Below are 22,187 nucleotides of genomic sequence, written 5' to 3' on the forward strand. Positions count from 1 at the left end.
TCTTGTTTGCATAACTGTCAACATTTGAAAATATATATTTTTTTTCCTCCCATCAAAGTTAAAATGCATGAAACTTCAAACAGGGCGTGGCACGGGGATGGAAGTAAGCTTTTTGGGGGTTCACCAGCTCAATGTCGTGTTTGTACTGTGTGTGTGTGTGTGTGTGTGTGTGTCTAGTCTAAGGAGCAAACTAGTTGAACAACTACATTTGCTTTGTCAAACATTACATTAGACATACAAGTACCTCCCTCACAGGAAGCTCTACTGCAGTTTATGAGCAGATGCTGAGGCCTTCACGCTTGTGCCATGTAGACGCGGCAGGCTCATCTTAATCCTACCCATCATGTCCATCAGCATCAACGTGAGGAAGGTCTCCAACTTGCCGGGACAAGGCCCCAGAAGAGTGGAGCTCTCCTTCCGAGGTCAGATATTTTTTTACTAAAACCACACAGTCAAATACTCCTGGTAGAGTTTTAAGACCATTTGAAAATTAGCAAGAATTTACGTTTTTTCAGTGTTGGAACTTCAAAATGTAAAAGGAGTGAACTATGTATTGCACACAACCATTTTCAGCCCTTTGTATTGAGTTGTGGTCTCCTATAGAGCAGCTACGCAACAAAAAGCTTTCTAGATCTTCCAGAATCTGCACCTTTTCCAGCTGTATTTCCTTGGATTTCCAAAATCGGCTGTTTTAATTTGAAGGAATAGCCAATCGGATCTTCCGGCTCACGGCTGGTGGAATTTGTTTGGGTCTACCACATGACGTTTTTGTCCCATAACCCTTAGAATCTTTAGCGAAGTTTCAAATGACTGTTTTATTGTCCATCCTCAGCATCAATGGTGCATTTTTTAACTGGTCTTTAAAAATTTGATCAGAATCGTACAATCCTTATAAATCGTTTAGTTTTAATTAGCAGGTACAGAAATGTAAATAATAATTATTAACCCAACAAAACAAGGATCATCGGTCAACATGCGGCTTCCTTGCCAACTCAGGACAGAGAAAGGACGAGGAGATTTGACAGAAATAGCATTCCCATTTGTCTCCAAATGCAACAAAAGTATCCGTATCAGGAATACTGGGCCTGTGTTTACCTGGTATCGGATCAATGCCAACATTCCCAGTATTGCCACCCTTCTTAATGTCAACATTAACACTGACCTGGAGGACCTCCTCCGAGGTCGGGGATTAGATGATTACTGTTGCTATAGTAACATGTTTGTTTGTCCATCCTCCAGGTTTCACCCAAAAAACCAGAGTGGTGCACAGCGAGGGCGTGGCCGTGTTTAACGAGGTCAGTCAACTACTCAGACCAATCAAAGCAGTGATGATGTCACTGGTAGACCTACTGTGTGTGTAAAGTATTTTTAATGAAGCTGATAGGAAAATGCGCCACCCTTATAACACAACCTCTCCTTCAACACACACACACACGTCATGTTCATGCCTCTACTCTTCTATCTGAGCATAATAATTATACAGCAGGGGAGTCTTTTTTATGATTATTTGGCACGTTCTAAAAAATGAAATAAATTCATCGTTAATAACACTAACTTGCTTTGTCAGCGGCTGCACGGCGGTCGAGTGGACCTCACAACCGAGTTCAATCCCACCCTCGGCTATGGGTTTGATTCCCAGGTTCAATTCCCGGGTTCGATTCCCACCTCGACCATCTCTGTGTGGAGTTTGCATGTTCTCCCCATGCATGCGTGGGTTTTCTCCGGGTACTCCGGTTTCCTCCCACATTCCAAAAACATGCTAGGTTAATTGTCTATATGTGCCCTGTGATTGGCTGGCCACCAGTCCAGGGTGTACCCCGCCTCTCGCTCGAAGACAGCTGGGATAGGCTCCAGCATCCCTTGTGAGGATAAGCGGTAGAAAATGACTGAAATGAATGAATGCTTTTTCAGCTATAACCTAAACGTATAGACAAACAACCATTCACACTCACATTCATACCTATGGACAATTTGGAGTCGCTAATTAACCTAGCATGTTTTTGGAATGTGGGAGGAAACCGGAGTACCCGGAGAAAACCCATGCATGCACGGAGAGAACATGCAAACTCCACACAGACGCTTAATATTTATTAACTGTACAGTAGTTTAATCATTTTAAAAAGCATAACTCTTATACATATACATAACTAAATAAAACTAAACTAAATCAAAACTTCACATCGTGTGGTGTCCATAGTACCTGGAGAAAAGCCACGCATGCACGGGGAGAACATGCAAACTCCACACAGACGCTTAATGTTTATTAACTGTACAGTGTTTTAATCATTTTAAAAAGGATAACTCTTATACATATACATAACTAAATAAAACTAAACTAAATCAAAACTTCACATCTTGTGGTGTCCATAGTACCCGGAGAAAACCCACGCATTCACAGGGAGAACATGCAAACTCCACACAGAGACACCAAGCGGAGAATCGAACCCGATCGCCTGACTGTGCGGCCCCGCCTTTGAAACACAAGCCCTCCAAATATTGTAGATGTTTTTGACTATGACGAGACGGCTGGTAAATAGAAAAACACATGTATGCTAATGTGCCTGCCATATAAATGACAATAAAAAATACCAGCACATTCTCAAATGTCATTCTTTTGTGGCAAGTGGCGTTTGAGACTCAACGTACTCCCTTGACAGTTCAACTTGTAGGCAGTAGGTAAACCCGCCAGGGGTTTGAACTTAGCACTTAGCATTCCAAATACCCTTTTCTTTGTCCATTTCTGATCAATGTTTTTTTTGTAGCTTGTGGCTCAACATTAACTGAACGTCTTCTTAAACGAATGTGTGTCCGAGCGTCAAACCGGATGTGGACATGTAAATAAATTGTGGCATTGAACGCAATTTTACTCTTCAGGTGTGATATATGTGTGTGTGTGTGTGTGTGTGCGCAGTTCTTTCGTTGGCCTCACTATGGAAAAGTGATTCGAAATGAAGTGTTGACCATCAGAGTTTACAACTTTAGTAAAGTCTTCTCCAACCGGTAACACACACACACACACACACACACACTCGTGCACATTCTGGTCAAATGTGACAAAAAAATGTGTGTAGACTTCTGGGCAAGCTGGTTGTGGGTCTGGAGCATATTGTTACATCAGGGAGGCTTTTACTACGGGAACCGCTCACTGATGCCAACCATCTCCTCACGGATGTAAGCAGACATGTTCTCACTGTCTTTTGATAGCACAGGTAAGTGTGATTGGCTGATGATGGCTGTGTTGTGTTTGTGTAGATCTACACCGAGTTAGACATTCGCTACCATCCAGTGGAGGGTGCGGCAGGAGGATGGGAGGGTCAAGACTTTGTGGAGCAAAAGGATGAGTACGAATAAATCAAATTTCCCTTGGCCTTCACGGTACATTTGGTAGCGGCGCACGCTAACAAAATCAATTGTGGTATCACATTGGAAGTGGTACTTTACAACAAATAGTTACACCAATGTTGGTAGGTATTGATCAAGAAATGTATTTTTACTTCACTGTATGAGGCTGCGCGGTGGATGTGTGGTTAGTAAGTAGGCCTCACAGCTAGGAGACCCGAGTTCAATTCCACCCTCGTCCATCTCTGTGTGGAGTTTGCATGTTTCCCTGTGCATGCGTGGGTTTTCTCCGGGTACTTTGGTTTCCTCCCACATTCCAAAAACATGCTAGGTTAATTAGCAACTCCAAATTGTCCATAGGTATGAATGTGAGTGTGAATGGTTGTTTGTCTATATGTGCCCTGTGATTGGCTGGCCACCAGTCCAGGGTGTACCCCGCCTCTCGACCAAAGACAGCTGGGATAGGCTCCAGCATCCCCGCGACCCTCATGAGGATAAGCGGTAGAAAATGAATGTATTTTCACTTCACTGTATGAGGAATGAGGCTGCACGAGACCCGGGTTCGATTCCCAGGTTCAATTCCCGGGTTCGATTCCTCCTGCGACCCTCTTGAGGATAAGGGATAGAAAATGAATGAATGTATGAGGTATGAGGCTGCACGGTGATTGAGTGGTTAGTGCGCAGGCCTCACAGCTCGGAGACCCGAGTTCAATTCCACCCTCGGTCATCTCTTTGTGGAGTTTGCATGTTTTCCCCATGCATGCGTGGGTTTTCTACGGTTTCCTCCCACATTCCAAAAACATGCTAGGTTAATTGGCGACTCCAAATTGTCCATAGGTATGAATGTGAGTGTGAATGGTTGTTTGTCTATATGTGCCCTGTGATTGGCTGGCCACCAGTCCAGAGTATACTTTGCCTCTCACCCCCAGCACCCCCGCGACCCTTGTGAGGATAAGCGGTAGAAAATGAATGAATGAATGAATGTATGAGGAATGAGGCTGCACGAGACCTGGGTTCGATTCCCGGATTCGATTCCCCCCTCGGTCATCTCTGTGTGGAGTTTGCATGTTCTTCCCGTGCATGCGTGGGTTTTCTCCGGGTACTCCGGTTTCCTCCCGCATTCCAAAAACATGCTAAGTTAATTAGCGACTCCAAATTGTCCATAGGTATGAATGTGAGTGTGAATGATTTGACTTAATGTGCCCTGCGATTGAGTGTCAGTTGGGGTAGGCTCCAGCATACCCCTGTAACCTTTGTGAAAATAAGAAGGAAAGTGTATGTAGGGACGGAGTCAGACTGACATACTTAGGATTGTTTTGCCTTGGTGGAGGTCTGTGTTCAACTGATTTGAGGTGACCCTCATCCTGAGTTTAATGTCTCCTCTTTAGTTTGTCGCTGGTCATCATGAATGAAGGATTTGCAGAGCCGGACAGGTGAGACCGTCCATTTCCAACATACTCAAGTTACCAAACACGCTTCCATGATTATGAAAGTGAATACAATGTTTTTATTCTCACACATGCAGCTTGTCTTCATGGAAATATATATATTATATATTTACTGTATTTTTAAGCCTGCAGATTCTGAGTCAGTCGGAAAGAGAGCTGGAGAGAGAGGCTCGTCGTCTGGGACGGAACCTCATTCAGTCCGTGGGTGGCGATGATGATGATGAAAACTATGATGATGATGATGATGATGATGAAGATGACGACTTGGAGGCATCTGACCTCATCTTCACTCCTTTGATGAGGTCTGCTAGTTCAACTACTTAGTTAACGTAACCTTTAGTTAATGAAACACTCAATGGTGTGTGTGTGTGTGTGTGTGTGTGTGTGTAGTCGTAGCAGGCCTCTCTCCAGGCATGTTGTTACAGCGACACCCAGAGTTCAGAACTTCCAGGTGAGAGCACGTTTAAATCACTTCCATAGTTTAACATCTCTGAAAAGGAGTCGAAAGAAGTCGATCTTATTTAATCCTAAAGGTGTCAAAGCAGTAAAATATTAAAAAAAAACACGCCAACCTGAATGACAATAGTAAAAGCATTTTTGGAACATAAACGTCAGGCAATAATATGGTGCGTTCGTGTGTCTGCAGGTAAACATCAACATTCTGGAAGCTCAGAAGCTGGCTGGAGTCAACATCAATCCTGCAGTCTTCGTCCGAGTGGGAGAGCAGAAGAAAAACACCACCACTCAGAAGTCCACTAACTGTCCCTTCTACAACGAGGTATAAAACACACTATGGAACATGTACCACCATTAAAAGTCAGTACAGTATGGGATATTTTTATCGCATTAAGGAGTGTCAATCTTTACACTCACTAACACTGCACATGTGCAAACACTGTAACTCTTGGTAAACACAACAGTCGCTTTGGCATGACGTCATGTGTGCGCCCCACTCAACAGTGATGGAAATAAAGGCGTTTAAAATAACGTTAGTAACGCCTTTACTTTTTTTTCATTAACGGGTAATCTAACTAATTACTTTTACTGTCAGTATAACGCCGTTACCGTTTTCGACACCCCGCTACTGAAGCCGCCTAAAAATATATCACCGACTTCATAACTAATTTGCAGCGTAGTGTGTCTTCAGTTAATCAGAGAACTTGAGTGGGCGGGTGTTTAGAGCACATAACCAATGAGGATTGGCTAAGGTTTAGTAAGATTGCGTCTTTTGCCAATCAGAGAACTTAAGTGGGCGGGTGTTTAGAGCACATTACTAATGATGATTGGCTAAGGTTAAGTAAGATTGCGTTTTCAGCCAATCAGAGAACTTGGGTGGGCGGGTGTTTTGAGCACTTCCAAACAGCGTTTGCCAAACGGAAGTACACACACTACTTTAACCTCGTTGATGTCAAAGGTAAAATGTACATTATGTCCCCGAAAAAAACTTTGTCCACATCTTGTGTGAGCAACTCAAACTCTTTACTGTTACTGCTACTTTTGTAGTGGAGTAACTCAGTTACTTTTTTGAGCAGTAACTATAACTAATTACTTTTTTAAAGTAACGTGCCCATGAATCAACTTATGCCAAATCAAGCTGTTAATGTTTAATGTCTTCATCATTACAAGTGCTAAAAAAAACAAAAACATCCATATAAAGTCCTATAAATACCTCTTCCAGAACTTCCAGTTTGAGTTCCAGGAGACTCCAGACATCCTCTTTGACAAAGTAATTGAGATAAAGGTCAGTTCTACGTTCCACTGTTGTTTCCATGGTGACAGACAGCAATATGGACGTGACCACAATGGACACCCTACCTTGTCCCTCTGCAGGTGTTCCACCGGCGGACGCTGGCCTTTCTGATGACACACATCGGAACCTTCAAGATTGACATCTCCACCGTGTTCAGCCAGCCAGGTAGCGGCACTCCCATCAATTCATTGGTCTGTCCTCAATGACCTCTGACCTCTTCTTCAGACCACCGCTTCTACCAGAAATGGGCTCCTCTCACCGACCCGGCTGACACCAGGTCAGGGGTTAAAGGTTACGTTAAGGCCACTGTCAGTGTGCTGGTGAAGGGCGAGGCTCTCAGCCCCAGCCTGCCCCCGGCCACACCCACCGCCAGCGAGGATGTGGAGAAGTCAGTCATCACCATTATTTCACCTTTTGCTGTAGATTGCAACAATGTACCCCGCATGACATCTTGGTTATACTTTTTGGTCCAGGAACCTGATGCTTCCTCGCGGTATACCCTCAGAGCGCCCCTGGGCTCGGTTTCGTGTCCGCATCTACAAAGCAGAAGGTCTTCCCACTATGGACTCAGGGCTGATGGCCAAAATGTCCAAGGTCACCGATCGAACAGTCTTCATTGACCCTTACGTCCAAGTGACCTTTTCTGGGCAACAGGTAGATTTTGTAACTGGAGGTACCACAAAGAAACAAGATTCAGGTACAGAATCGTAGCTGATAGAACCCTCTGTGATATTCCAAGGGGGAGACGTCAGTCGCTAGCGCCACCAGCTGGCCCGTTTGGAACGAGGAGATCTCCTTCATTGAGCAGTTCCCTCCACTGGCCCAGAGAATCAGAGTCCAGGTCCTTGATGACACCAAGATGGGTGATATCGCTTTGGCAACACATTTCCTGGACCTGAAGCAGATTTCGGACCCTACCAGGAATGGTATGACCTAAATAGTCTGCATGGAGATCACTGTGCTCTTTGACAGTTTACCTCAAGTTGGGAATGTCTTTGTTCAAAGGCTTTAATCCCACCTTTGGACCATGCTGGGTTAACCTGTATGGTTCTCCTCGAAACTCCACACTTGGAGATGTCCACCAGGTCTGTGCCAGGTTTCTTATCAATGGTTTGGGATTTGGCTCTGATGATATCAAATAAAACTGAGAACTAATTAAATCCTGATTTAAAATGAATGAATCCAGACTAAGCTTCACTGACTTCTCTAGGCATTGAACCAGGGCCTTGGAGAAGGAATCTTCTACCGTGGTAGAATCCTCCTTGCGCTCTCTGTAGAGATTTATTCCTCGCCGTCTGCTGTCTCCACTGACACAAGCTCCACGTTGCCATTGGTAGTATCCATGTGCTGGTCTAATAGGCAGAACCTTTTCAGGGAATCATGGTGCTCACATATCATTTTTTTTCTCAAAGGTGAAAGGAACTCTGGGAAGGTTCGCACTGAGGAAGAAGAGAGGCAGCAAGAAGGAGAAGGAGAAGACGAAGAAGAAGAAAGAAGGTTAGTGTGAGAATTCTCCAGAATGAAGTCATGAAGCTCCTTTACTCCATAATGGCTGCCATAGTTCACGGTGTGGTCTTCCTGTTTAAATTTGTGTAGCTTCCAGCAGGTCGCCTGACGAGTCAGGGGAGGCAGGAGTTGAGGTGCCGGAGTCTGTTGCTGTGGAAATTGAGGAAATCCACCCGCTGCCGGAGGTCAAATAAAACATTTGAATGTCAATAAAAATATTGGAGTACCGCATTAAAATGGGGTCAGAGGACGGAGCTTTGAGGTACACCACCGATGCAAGTTGATACCGTTTGACTGACTTTTTACTTGTAGGGTTTTCTGGGTGAGAGAGAAGACTTTCTCCTGTTTACATCTCTGTTTGAAGTCACCATGATGGATCCATCTGTAGGCACCAGACCAGTAACCTTTGAACTCTCCATCGGTAAAAGTACACTCTGGGTCTAAGAAACATAACATAATAAGATATAACAGAGCAAATCCTACATCAGGAAACTATGGCAAGGTGGTGAAGGTTGGAAGATCCAACAAGAGTCAGAGCAGAGAGGAGTTGAGAAGAAGCAGGGAAGATCTCAGCGAGGAGGGCCAAAGTCTTCTGGAGACCGAGGAGGAGCTGGACAAGGAGGAGGTGCTGAGTCCTGAACCTGAGAACAGATCGTTGTCTCACCCGATGAGGCCGGAGCCCACCGAGTATGACAGGTAAGTCCTTGATGATTTTTGAGTGCCAAAGCACAAACTGAAAAGCCGGAATATTATCCGTGTGCCAGGTCATTCCAGTACATCCCTCTCCAGGCCCCCGCTGAGAAACATAAGCCATGTCTGTTTGTCTGGTGTCAATTTGATGACCACAGTTTTCGTCTGTACCAGGCTAACTGGATCAGCAAGATGGCCGATCGGCTGGTGAGAGCAGTTTTGAAGGGGAGGAAGATGTTAGGAATGTGTTAAAATGGCATTTGGGCTCACCTTTAGGAGATTGGCTTGGATGAGGTGGTGCGTCTCCAGAGGAGGCCAAAGAGCAACGTGAAGAAGCTTCTGCTCCACGTCCTGCTGGAGCTGATCACTTCCTGCAAGTCAGCATCCTCCTCCAGAAAGCTTCTTGTGTGTTTTTGTCTTTTTTGTCTCGCACTCTTTTTATTTTTTATTTTCACTTTTGACCCCTCTGAAGACAGTTCCGACTGTTCTCAGACCGACGGTCGCAATTTCGTCCCAACAATCTGGACGCACGCAGGAAGGAGTTCATTAAGAAGAATTTGGTGAGTCTTCATTCGTCCTTGTGTTTGTTTATATACTGTTTATCAGGGGTCTCAAACTCAATTTAGGTGAAGCCGGGCCGCATTAGATTTCCCCCAAAAAAACCAAAACACATTTATAAAAAACAGAAAAAAAAATCAATAAAAATCAATAAAAAAACTATCTTCAATGTTTTTGCTTCTGCTATACCCTACACTTTTTTCAGTGCTTTGGTTCCGGTTTTCCACAAGAAAACATTCCACTGTTCTCAAATATCTAAAAAAAATCTCTATGCACAAAATAAGCTGAAAAAATAAATAAACAAATTAAGAATAAAGAAAATAAATCAATCAGTAATAAATAAGTAAAATAATAAAACAGCAAATAAAAAAAAACGCAAGAAACCACATACAGTTGGTAGAGAAATTATTTTTTTCAGATTCAAATGTACAGTATTAACAGTTATTTAACCTTTAACATGAACATTAATGAAACTTAATAATTTGACCCAATTAGCAAGTTAGCATCGTACTCAGTTCCATCTGTCATTTCCGGGCTGCACTAACATTAAACTTTCGTATTAAGGTGGGGGCCTCAAATTCGCGACTTGTGGGCCGCATTTGGCCCGCGGGCCGCAAGTTTGAGACCTCTGCTGTATATGATCACATGACCTCCAGGTGGCGGTGGCCAGACAGGCAATGAGAGCCAGGCAGAGGATCACCAGGCGGTCACTCAAACAACAACTCATGGGCGTAAGGAAACTCCTGTCCAAACTTCGACACTTGGCAAAAGAGGTCAGAGGTCATACGGACAATCACGCTATCATGTCGGACGTAGCTTTGACTTCTCCTCATAACCTTCTACCAGCCCCAAAACACCATCCCAGATGCCTTTTTGTGGTTACTGAGTGGAAGCAAGCGATTGGCCTACGTCAGGATCCCCGCCCACTCCATTGTCTTCTCATTGGTTGAGGACCAGAAGGGACGGGATTGCGGTCGGGTCACGACACTCTACATGAAGGTCTGTCCCGAGAACTAAATGACACCAACGTTGTAAAAGTCAATGAGTTGTATTATAGACGTCACACCCTCCCTATCCAGATTTCGCACAACCTCCATTTAGCTTGTTATACTTAAAAAAATAAGAATTATACAAATTATAATAATAATATATTATTTTTATATTATATATATATAAAGAATTATACATAAATAATAAATATTTATATATAAATTATAATTGTATTTAGATTTTTATATTATTTTATAATTAGTATGATATATCATAATATAATAATAATTACTATTTATTCTTTTAGGTACGTGTGCTACCTTTGTCTCTACAGCAGTCCAGCTTCTGAACTTGGACCCCTCCCTATCCAGATTTCGCACAACCTCCCTTTAGCTTGTTATACTTAAAAAAAAATAATTATACGAATTATAATAATAATATAATATATTATTTTTATATTATATATATATAAATTATTATATAAATAATTATAAATAAATAATAAATATTTAAAAAGCGGTAGAAAATGAATGAAATTATTATATTATTTTATTATTATATTATTATATAATATAATAATAATTACTTTTTATTCTTTTAGGTATGCGTGTGTTCAGTAGTGTCTGCTCTTTGACTTGTCCTTGTCTGCTTCTTACATTTTTATTCTATTTGCTGCTCTCTTTGTCCTTTAAATTGCCCCTGGGGGATAAATAAAGTGTGTTTGAATTTTGAACTTGAACAAGACAAACTATTTTTTCCAGTCTCCAGGAAGCTCAACAAGTGAGCTCTTCGCCAAGCTGGAGGTCTACCTGTGGCTGGGACAGGCCAAGTACAGTAAAGACGCCATTAAGTCACTTCCGGAAGAGTTTGTACCAATCTACGATGAACACGAGGAGATGCCCGTGATCTCCACAGGGACCAGGAGGAAGCTCCCTGTTAGTCTGTCCTGTCAGGGTGAGTCCAGATGAAGATGAAGACCTCTTCATACTGGATAATTGCTGCAGACTTCAAAGCTAAGTTCTCCTCTGCAGATAGCAGGTACTTCCAGCTGCGATGTCACATGTACCAAGCACGTGGCTTATTGGCGGCGGATGATGACGGCCTATCGGATCCCTTCGCCAAGGTCCTCTTCTCCACACAGTGTCAGCTCACCAAGGTGACCAAACACACCAGACATAATCCATTCCTATTTTGCTTTTTATTTTTGCATATGTAAACAATTTTCAGGTCAAATGTGTGTGTGTGTGTGTGTGTGTGTGTGTGTGTGTGTTCAGGTGTCACTAGACACACTCTCTCCGGCATGGTCCGAGTGTCTGTTGTTCGACCGCGTGCTGCTGGAGGGAACAATGGCAGACCTTCAACAAGACCCTCCCCTGGTCATCATCCACATCTACGACTATGACGCCCTGGTATCGCTCTTCCTCCATTTAAGATTCTCTTACTGGTTTTTAAATATCTTAACGGATTTCCCCCTTTGTATTTATCTAATCTGCTTTTACCATATCAACCCCCTCGGACCCTGCGGTCCTCCGGCACTGGCCTTTTAACTATACCAAAACCCAGAACTAAAACCCACGGTGAGGCAGCATTTAGCCACTATGGCCCCCACCTGTGGAACAGCCTGCCGGAGGGCCTCAGGACTGCGGAGACTGTTGATATTTTTAAAAAAAAGATTAAAGACGCACCTTTTTAATCAGGCTTTTAACTCATATTTTTAAACTTGTCTTATGTTTTTATCTTTTTAGTCCTATTTTATGCTCTTAGTCTTCAGCTTTTAACTCCAGTGTTATGTTTTTATCTTTTTAGTCCTATTTTTTTGTTCTTAGTCTTCAGCTTTTAACTCCAGTGTTATGTTTTTATCTTTTTAGTCCTATTTTATGCTCTTGGTCTTCAGCTTTTAACTCCAGTGTTATGTTTTTATCTTTTTAGTCCTATTTTATGCTCTTGGTCTTCAGCTTTTAACTCCAGTGTTATGTTTTTATCTTTTTAGTCCTATTTTTTTGCTCTTTTGGTCTTCAGCTTTTAACTCCAGTGTTATGTTTTTATCTTTTTAGTCCTATTTTTTTGCTCTTAGTCTTCAGCTTTTAACTCCAGTGTTATGTTTTGATCTTTTTAGTCCTATTTTATGCTCTTAGTCTTCAGCTTTTAACTCCAGTGTTTTGTTTTTATCTTGTTAGTCCTATTTTATGCTCTTAAGTCTTCGGCTTTTAACTCCAGTGTCTTGTTTTTATCTTGTTAGTCCTATTTTTTTGTTCTTAGTCTTCAGCTTTTAACTCCAGTGTTATGTTTTTATCTTTTTAGTCCTATTTTATGCTCTTGGTCTTCAGCTTTTAACTCCAGTGTTTTGTTTTTATCTTTTTAGTCCTATTCTTTTGCTCTTTTGGTCTTCAGCTTTTAACTCCAGTGTTTTGTTTTTATCTTTTTAGTCCTATTTTATGCTCTTAGTCTTCAGCTTTTAACTCCAGTGTTTCCTCAGGGGGGTCCTCCACACTGGGTGCTGTGTCAGGGCTGCTGAGGGGGTGCCATCCTTGGGTCCCTTCGACCCGGCCGGCTGGGGGTTCCTCCCTTTAATGTGGAGGTCCGCCCGTCTGTCGGAGTCGGGGGGCCCGGGTGCTGGTCGCCCGATGGCACGGCCTGCAGCTCCTCCCAGTGTGGACGGCCCCAAAGGTGGCGTTTCCTTGTTCCTCAGTGCCATGCCATGTCTCCCTACTGTGTGCGTGTGTGTGCATGGGTCTAGTATGGAGGGTGGGAAGGAGGGGCTTTCTTTTGTTTCTTTGTTTTTTTCTTTTAATTGTGGAAATTGTCTTTGCAGGAAAAGTGCTATACAAATAAAGTTGATTTGATTTGATGTGTTCAGGAAGTGATGTCTTCACTGCAAACATGTGACTTTGTGCTCTCAGGGCAGTCCAAAGCCTCTCGGCCGAGCTTACGCCGAGCCTGAGTTCAAACCGGTGGACATGCTCTATCAGAAGCCCCGCCTCCGTTTCTATGACATCAGCATGGGGCGGACCCCTGCAGGCGAGCTGCTCGCCGCCTTCGAGCTCATTGAGCTGGACTATTCCTCCTTTGGAGAGGTGACCTTTGCACCAGTTTGATGTTTGCTTTGATGTTGCCGTGGTGATCCATCATGACTCGTCCTTGCAGCCCACTCTGCCCAGCAGCGTGGACCCTCAGGAGCTGACCTACCTGGAAGAACAGCGTTCCTATGACATACCACAGGGGGTCCGACCTGTCCTGAGGAACTTCAGAATTGAGGTTACCTTCAGTCATATTTGGGCCTTCATTTGTTTCATCAGTGCAGCACCGTGTGGTTTGTGATGCGTTCAGGTGCTCTTCTGGGGTCTGCGGGAACTGAAGCGAGTGCAGCTCTTTGAGGTAGAACGCCCCATGGTGAGGGTGGAGTGTGCTGGACGCCAGTTAGAGTCGGAAGAGATCGAGAACTTCAAGGCACATCCCAACTTCAAGGAACTGAGCCGTTTCCTCAATGTGGTCCGTTAATGTTCTCCTTGATGATGTTCCGGAACCAAATAGACCTAAACCGAGGTGTTCTGCAACCTTTATGTGGTCCAAACAGAAGCTGCCGGAGCAGGCGTACCTCCATCCTCCCCTCACGGTCTTCGTGGTGGAGCACAGAGCTTTCGGTCGACAGGTCCTGGTTGGGACCCACATTGTCCAGAGTCTCATGGACTATGCCCCGCCAGAGCTAGGGGAGGAGACAGAGGAGGAAGAGGAGGAGCCTAAACCAAAAGGTCGGGGATAAGGACACAACTTGATTTATCTTGTTACTCATTACATTTTTCTTGCAAATGTTTGTGTGTATCTTCAGTGAAGAAGCCTCCAGGAAAGACCAGCACACTGAAAACCCTGAGGAAGATCACCCTCAGCAACCTGTCAATCAAAGAATCATTGATTCCCAACAACGCCATCAAACTGATCAATGTGTGTGTTGTTCTCATTGCGTACAGGCGTCCATCTTTGTTAGCTAATATTTGGTCTTCAGAATTTTTCTTTGACACCTCGTCTGACACCTTCAGGCTCCTCTGAAGAAGCTAGCAGAAGTGAAGCAGGAGGAGCTGGAGGAGGACATACCAGAAGTCGAGGAGCTGGACTGGTGGTCCAAATATTATGCTTCTCTGGAGGAGTTGGAGAAACAGGCGAGATATTTTGAATAAGATGTTTCATTGTCCATGATGACCATGGTAACCAATTTGTCTTTTCTTTAGGCTGCTGAGGAACTGAAGAAGAAGGAGCAAGAAGAACAAGCAGAAAGAGGTACACTTTAAAGGAGTAATAGATTATTGTATACATAAACTGAACTGTTGACGTTAAATCAGAGGCCCAACATGCCACGACCGCCGACTCTGAAGAAGCTGAGGTGGACGCGGTGGTGGTGCAGATTGATCCCCCGAAACGCAAGAAGATAGCCACACTGACGGTCAGAGCTAAATGTCTCCTCTGTGGATTATCTCAGGATGAGTTTACGCTTGTTTGAACAAATCTTTGTCAGTTTGCTGTGCTGGTGCAGTTCGTTTGGTCAAATGTGAGTACGGTCCATCAGATTAAATCGGTCGCCTGACAGATCTCAGGTCTCAGGGGGAAACCGACCGCACCAACAAACCAAAACCCTGAATATAATATCACCAAACGCGACCGTAACCATGTGATGCATAGAAACAGAAAGCACCCAAACAAAAATCGATTTTTCATGTAAACTCAGGAGTCGTTAAACCTATCTGGATCATTTTGCCTCTGCCAAAAAAAAAGGGTTAACCTTAACCGAACAGTCCAAGTGTACACCAAGTTTTTTTTTGTTTTGGTCCGGACCAGACTCCCGTATTAAGTGTGAACAGACCCTTAGAATCATGACCGCTCAACCTTGGAGAAAAAATCAGATTCTGATGAACTGAACTGATCTTTCACATAAAACTCATCCAGTCTTTATGAACCTTGCTTTTAGCACTAAAAGTGCTGAACTAATATGTCTGATGAAAGTCAAACGGACCGAAACGTTACCTAAATAAACTAACGAATGAGATCGATACAGTGTTCGGGAACCTCTTTTTGTCCAATATATCTCACGAACAAGACATTAGTATACCTTGCAATGCATGCAGCACAGCAACCTGTACTACTATCACTTCCATTATCACATACTACAGTATTAATTGGCCCTGTACCCTAGAAACCGCCCATGAATGATACTGTGTCAAAGCCCAGGGCAGTGATACTGATAAAATATAGAGTTTAACCATGTCCAGTATCAGACCCCCGTAGCTGTCCACTCAGAGCACGCTGCTCTGGTATCGTGCCCGTGAAACAACCAATCAGAGAACAGTGCACGAGTGCTTAGTGCCTAGTGCTTCTCCAGTCACCAAAAAACCCAAACATGATTAATGGAACTTTAATTGTCAGACATTGACGAGATAAGACTGTTGATAAAATATTATTGTTGAAATATTTTTGCTGTTTAAATAGTATTAAATAGTATGTGATAATTATAGGTTATCACCTTCGGTCTCGGGCTGATACTGACACTTGGGGGCATGATACCTGGCCTGATACCAGACAAACCATGTGATGATCTTATTATCACATACTATTTAATCAAAAGACAATGTTCAGTTTATTACATGTATTATATCTAAACAGTGTAAACACAATAATTGCAAAAATATTTCAACAATAATATTTTATCAACAGTCTTATCTTATCAATGTCTGACAATTAAAGTTCCATTAATCTAGTTTTTTGGTGACTGGAGAAGCACTAGGCACTAAGTACTCGTGTGCTGTTCTCTGATTGGTTGTTTCACGAGCACGATACCAGAGCAGCGCGCTCTGAGTGGACAGCTACGGGGGCTGATACTGGACATGGTTAAACTCTATATTTTATCAGTATCACTGCCCTGGGCTTTGACACAGTATCATTCATGGGCGGTTTCTAGGGTACAGGGCCAATTAATACTGTAGTGTGTGATAATAAGATCATCACATGGTTTTCCTGGTATCAGGTCCAGTATCATGCCCCCGCGTGCCAGTATCAGATACTGACACTTGGGTGCATGATACCTGGCCCTGATACCAGACAAACCATGTGATAACCTATAAGTATCATGCGGTTACTAATCGGTAAGATTGATCCACTGATACCGTACATCTTTATCTGTGTGTTCAGCTGTATGCAGGTGATCTGGAGTCACATTTCAGTCAGTTTCAGGACTGGTTACAGATCTTTCCGCTCTTTAAAGGCCGAGCAAACAGTGAGGATGCTGACGAGGATGAAGAGGAGAGGCTGATGGGAAAATACAAGGTGGCATCCACAGAGCACTTACTGTCGGTTAGTACTTTTGTCCTAAAGCTAGTTTGTGTCCACAGGGTTCCTTTCTGGTCTACCCAATAGACTCAGATGATGAAGATGACCCCAAGTGTGAGATCACTAAAGGGATCCCCCAAAATTCGCCCTTCAAAGTCCTGGTGCGGATCTACATCATCAAGGTACCGCCATCTTTTCTTACCATCTACTGACTTAACACTTTCATGGACTGTTCTTTGTTTTCTTGACACTGATCTTCTTCTTGCAGGGCACCAATCTGACTCCCACAGACCCAAACGGAAAAGCAGACCCATACCTGGTGGTCCGAATCGGGCAACAGACTCAAGACACTAAAGACCGCTACATCCCTAAACAGCTCAACCCTGTCTTTGGAGAGTCTGTGTCTTGTCCTTAGGTTGTCCTACACTAAGGGATCTTCACTGACCTTCACTGACCTTCGCTGTGTCCGGCAGGGTCTTCGAACTGACTGTGTCCTTCCCACTGGAGACAGAGGTGCTCATCAGGGTGCTGGACCACGACATAGTGGGCTCTGATGACATCATCGGAGAGACTCGGGTCGACCTGGAGAACCGTTTCTACAGTCGCCATCGGGCTTGCTGCGGCCTGGCGCTTTGCTATCACACGTCAGTTAGTCCAGCCCCGGAATTACAGTACAAACAGGATCAGTAGCGAGACTAGAAGACGTCAGTTTTGCGTTGTCTTTCATCCAGCGAGGGCTACAACACGTGGCGCGATGCGAAGAAGCCAACTGTCATTTTGTCAGAACTCTGCAAGAAGAACGGCATCCCGTCTCCAGAATACAGACCGTTTGAGGTCAAGGTCCTCAACAAGATCTTCAAGATCCCATCAGATGCTGTACCTGAAGGTAGCACCGAGGCACAGCCGGACAGAAGTAGCCGCACACAGATTATCAGTTAGTGTCATTCTTGTTGAAAGATCTGCTGAAGAAGAACCAGCGCTCCCCTCAGGAGGAGGAGCAGATGGAGGAGCACGCGGCCCTCAGCGTGTTACGACGCTGGGGGGAGATGAGCGAGTTCATCCCCGGAGCTGTCCCTCTTGTGCCGGAGCATGTGGAGATCAGATCCCTGCTGAACCAGGACAAACCTGGACTGCCGCAGGTAACCACGGTGACAAGTCATGATCACTTAATCATAGATGAACATATCTTAGCTAACATGTGTGTACAGTAGTATAAACAAGTGATTGCCCCCTAAACTTAACTGGTCACCCTGAGTCACCCTTATAGCATCAACTGCAATCAAGTTTTTGTGCTAACTTGCAATGCGCTGTGGAGAAATTTTGACCCACTTATCTTTGCAGAATTGTTGTAATTCAGCCATATTGGAGAGCATGAACCCCCAATTTAAAATCATCACGCAGTATCTCAATAGGATTCAGGGCAGGTCTTCGACTAGGTCTTCAGACTCGCTTATGTGTTTTGGATCATTGTCCTGCTGCAGGACACTAGTTGGTTTCAGCTAGACGTTACCGTTTCCACACTAATAATGAGTTAATCTCCGTAACCAGGAGCGCCAATCACTTTTTTACACACTTTGGTTCTCCCTTAATAATAAAAAGTCCCATTTAAAAACTGCATTTTAGTTATATTGTCATTGAGGGCTGCACGGTGGGCGAGTGGTTAGAGCGCAGACCTCACAGACCCGAGTTTAATCCCACCCTCGGCCATCTTTGTGTGGAGTTTGCATGTTCTCCCCATGTATGCGTGAGTTTTCTCCGGTTTCTTCCCACATTCCAAAAACATGCTAGGTTAATTAGCGACTCCAAATTGTCCATAGGTATGAATGTGAGTGTGAATGGTTGTTTGTCTATATGTGCCCTGTGATTGGCCACCAGTCCAGGGTGTACCCCGCCTCTCGCCTGAAGACAGCTGGAATAGGCTCCAGCACCCCTGCGACCCTTGTGAGGAAAAGCGGTAGAAAATGAATGAATGAATATTATCATTGAGGGCTGCACGGTGAGCGAGTGTTTAGCGTGCAGACCTCACAGCTAGGAGACCCAAGTTTAATCCCACCCTCGGGCATCTCTATGTGGAGTTTGCATGTTCTCCCCGTGTATGCGTGAGTTTTCTCCGGTTTCTTCCCACATTCCAAAAACATGCTAGGTTAATTAGCGACTCCAAATTGTCCATAGGTATGAATGTGAGTGTGAATGGTTGTTTGTCTATATGTGCCCTGTGATTGGCTGGCCACCAGTCCAGGGTGTACCCCGCCTCTCGTCTGAAGACAGCTGGGATAGGCTCCAGCACCCCTCGAGACCCTTGTAAGGATAAGCGGTAGAAAATGAATTAATATTGTCATTGACTAATATTCAAATTTCAAAAAACACTTTTTGTGTTCATGTGTGTGCGTGTGCAGGGGTACCTTCACATGTGGGTGGACATGTTTCCTACTGACGTTCCAGCCCCACCGACTGTTGACATCAAGCCCCGCCTACCTTTACAGTAGGTCATCACACACAACATTAGTTCCAGCTGCATAATTAATGAGCCTCCAATATGAGAATTGGATTGAAACAAACATTAAAAACCTTCTTAAACCGGATCTTTGGCTCAGCTTGTTGTTTCCATGGTAACAGGTACGAGCTGCGTGTCATCATCTGGAACACTGACGATGTTTTTCTGGACGATGTCAACCCGTTCACCGGAGTGCCGTCTTCTGACATCTACGTTAAAGGGTGAGACAACATGCTAACACGCTATTATTTACGCTAACACAAGTAAATATATTATTATATATTATGCAAAGACTGGCGGGTCAGGTGGTCAGGGGTTTTTGGGTTTACTGATTCTTTGTTTTCAGATGGATTAAAGGAATGGAAGGAGACAAGCAGGAGACGGATGTCCACTTCAACTCTCTGACTGGGGAGGGAAACTTCAACTGGAGATTCGTCTTTGGCTTTGACTACCTGCCCACTGAGGTACACACACAGATACAGCAGTAGACCTTGGTGGACCTTGGTGGACCTTGGTGGACCTCTTCCAATCAGAGGTTTTGTATTCATTCCCAAATATGTCGTCCATGTCCTCCTTGTTGTGTTTTTTTGATATAACCGTGAAGAAAGAGGTGGTCTACAAGAAGAAGGAGTCCATATTTTCTTTGGAGGAGACCGAGTTTCGGCAGCCGGCGGTCCTCACGCTGCAGATCTGGGACTACGACCGCATCTCGGCGAATGACTTCCTGGGTGAGAGATAATAGAAAGTACCCAAACACCTCACCTCCCTGGTGAGGTGTTCCGGGCATGCCCAGCCGGGAAAAGGCCCCGGGGGCAGACCTAGGACACGCTGGAGGGATTATGTCTCACAGCTGGCCTGGGAACGCCTTGGTGTCCTCCCGGTGGAGCTGGAGGAGGTGGCCGGGGACCGGGAAGTCTGGGCTTCCCTACTAAGACTGCTGCCCCCGTGACCCGGATAAGCAGAGCAAAATGGATGGATGGATGGACCGAAATACCCAATTCGTGATGATCCATCCTCCTCTCATCCACGCTCTTCCAGGCTCCATCGAGCTTCGCCTCAGCGACATGGTGCGCCCCGCAAAGTCGGCCGGTAAATGCACGATCCAGATGGCCAAGGACCGTGCCACCCCGCGGGTCTCCATATTCCGCTCCAAGAAGATGAAGGGCTGGTGGCCACTGACCCGTCAGAAGACAGCTGAGGACTTTGAAAGGGAGGAGAAGCAAGCAGCCCAGAAGAAAAAGGAAAGTAAGAAGAAGAAAAACAAGATGAAGCAGGAGGACGTCCAGTTCACCGACAGCAGCGGGAACATCTACCTACTCATGGTAACAACACTATAGGGGGGGGGGGCTTTTTCACACCAGGACCTTTATTCTGTGTGTGTGTGTGTTTGTGTGTAGGGTAAGGTGGAGGCGGAGCTCCAGTTGGTGACTTTAGAGCAGGCTGAGGCTAATCCAGTTGGACGAGGACGCAAAGAACCAGAACCTCTGGACAAACCAAAGTAGGACACACAAACATCAACACACACATCAATTGTTCTGTATACACAACCTCTGAGGTCACACACAATTCATTGATGCAAATTCTTCTTTCAAAATAAGATAAATGAATCCTTAAAGCGGGCGGCATGGCGGTCGAGTGGGTAGCGCGCAGACCTCACAGCTAGGAGGACCAGAGTTCGATTCCACCCTCGGCCATCTCTGTGTGGAGTTTGCATGTTCTCCCCGTGCATGCGTGGGTTTTTTTTGCGGGTACTCCGGTTTCCTCCCACATTCCAAAAACATGCTAGGTTAATTAGCGACTCCAAATTGTCCATAGGTATGAATGTGAGTGTGAATGGTTGTTTGTCTATATGTGCCAACTGGGATAGGCTCCAGCACCCCTCGTGAGGATAAGCGGCAGAAAATGAATGAAAAGCCATCTGTTTTCCAGGAAGTATTTTTGAATTTTTCAGGCAAAAATAATGTTTTTTTCATAATGTGGTTTCAGGATAAAATAACATTTGACGTGTTTTAACATAAAAAATTGTTTACATATGTTTACATGGAAACAGGAGAAAGGGGAGATGGCGCTTCACCTATCCCAGCTGTCTTCTACACCCTGGACTGGTGGCCAGCCAATCACAGGGCACATATAGACAAACAACCATTCACACTCACATTCATACCTATGGACAATTTGGAGTCGCTAATTAACCTAGCATGTTTTTGGAATGTGGGAGGAAACCGGAGTACCCGGAGAAAACCCACGCATGCACGGGAAGAACATGCAAACTCCACACAGAGATGGCCGAGGGTGGAATTGAACCCTGGTCTCCTAGCTGTGAGGTCTGCGTGCTAATCACTCGCCATAATATCATTATTATATTATTAATTTGCCTATTATTACTATCATTATTATTACTACTACTAGTAGTAGTAAGCTAGTATTAGCCTGCTTTTGCTCTATTATATGAAATTTGTCAGAGATTTTTTTTGTAAAATAAAAAAAAAAAAAAAAAAAAAAATTAATAAAAAATATCAAATTATTCACAAAGTCCCCCTAAAATAGGCCCAATGACGCCACTGGTTGTGGCGCTGACACTAAACTTGTCCCGTTGACTCTCTCTAGCCGTCCCACCACCACCTTCACGTGGTTTGTCAACCCCATGAAGACCTTCATCTTCCTCATCTGGGGGAAGTTCAAGAAGTTCATTCTGACCCTGGTCATCCTGGTCGTGGTGACTCTCTTCCTAGGCCTCCTGGTCTACACGGTACCCGGGCAGATCAGCAGCCTCCTCATCAGAGGATGAAGAAGGTGTCGAGACCTCATGATGAGGTTTTCATGACAGGCTTTTTTTTTCCTGGCATGTGTTGAAGTATAGGAGTGAGTAATATTTCATACGTTTTATGCTGAATTTTGCACAAACTTGTAAATAAGTAATAAATATACTTTGATATATGCCAGAAAACAAGTGCAATAGTCGATTATTTTAACATTTTTAGAATGCGGCGTCATAGAGTGTCGATCTAGGTGGTCTAGTTCTGTGCTCGTTCAGCACTGCGCGCCTCCGCGACACAGGCACACTGTTGTGCACCGCGCACGCGCATCTGCATGCGGTAGT

The 22,187-nt window shown here is 44.4% G+C and overlaps 1 protein-coding gene across 1 annotated transcript; it reads left to right on the forward strand.

The window, feature by feature from the left end:
* The first annotated feature begins 187 nt into the window (after positions 1-187).
* On the forward strand, positions 188-21,990 carry fer1l4 (fer-1 like family member 4). Its single transcript, XM_058055632.2, has 49 exons — positions 188-422; positions 1,240-1,295; positions 2,912-3,000; positions 3,072-3,171; positions 3,253-3,341; positions 4,728-4,772; positions 4,913-5,089; positions 5,178-5,238; positions 5,434-5,565; positions 6,466-6,528; positions 6,618-6,702; positions 6,763-6,925; positions 7,011-7,191; positions 7,277-7,463; positions 7,543-7,622; positions 7,748-7,870; positions 7,950-8,034; positions 8,134-8,228; positions 8,356-8,464; positions 8,532-8,739; positions 8,808-8,940; positions 9,010-9,110; positions 9,206-9,293; positions 9,948-10,064; positions 10,138-10,290; positions 11,043-11,235; positions 11,313-11,437; positions 11,556-11,690; positions 13,182-13,355; positions 13,426-13,536; positions 13,609-13,770; positions 13,856-14,030; positions 14,108-14,220; positions 14,316-14,435; positions 14,505-14,553; positions 14,616-14,716; positions 16,456-16,590; positions 16,656-16,775; positions 16,862-16,989; positions 17,067-17,237; positions 17,325-17,479; positions 17,551-17,732; positions 18,990-19,075; positions 19,210-19,308; positions 19,434-19,551; positions 19,692-19,815; positions 20,126-20,409; positions 20,485-20,585; positions 21,695-21,990. The coding sequence occupies exons 1-49, from the start codon at positions 344-346 to the stop codon at positions 21,873-21,875; spliced, it is 6,141 nt and encodes a 2,046-aa protein (XP_057911615.2). The 5' UTR covers positions 188-343; the 3' UTR covers positions 21,876-21,990.
* Positions 21,991-22,187: the final 197 nt, after the last annotated feature.

Source organism: Doryrhamphus excisus, linkage group LG18, assembly GCF_037039965.1.
Source record: "Doryrhamphus excisus strain RoL-2023G ecotype Guam linkage group LG18, RoL_Dexc_Guam_v1.1, whole genome shotgun sequence".
NCBI classification, from domain to species: Eukaryota; Metazoa; Chordata; class Actinopteri; order Syngnathiformes; family Syngnathidae; genus Doryrhamphus; species Doryrhamphus excisus.

Coding starts and splice junctions, on each gene's coding strand:
- fer1l4 (XM_058055632.2), top strand. CDS start 344: ATGTCCATCAGCATCAACGTGAGGAAGGTCTCCAACTTGCCGGGACAA. Junction 8,465..8,531: donor AACCTTTGAACTCTCCATCG/GTAAAAGTACAC, acceptor ATCCTACATCAG/GAAACTATGGCAAGGTGGTG. Junction 19,309..19,433: donor TCTGACATCTACGTTAAAGG/GTGAGACAACAT, acceptor CTTTGTTTTCAG/ATGGATTAAAGGAATGGAAG.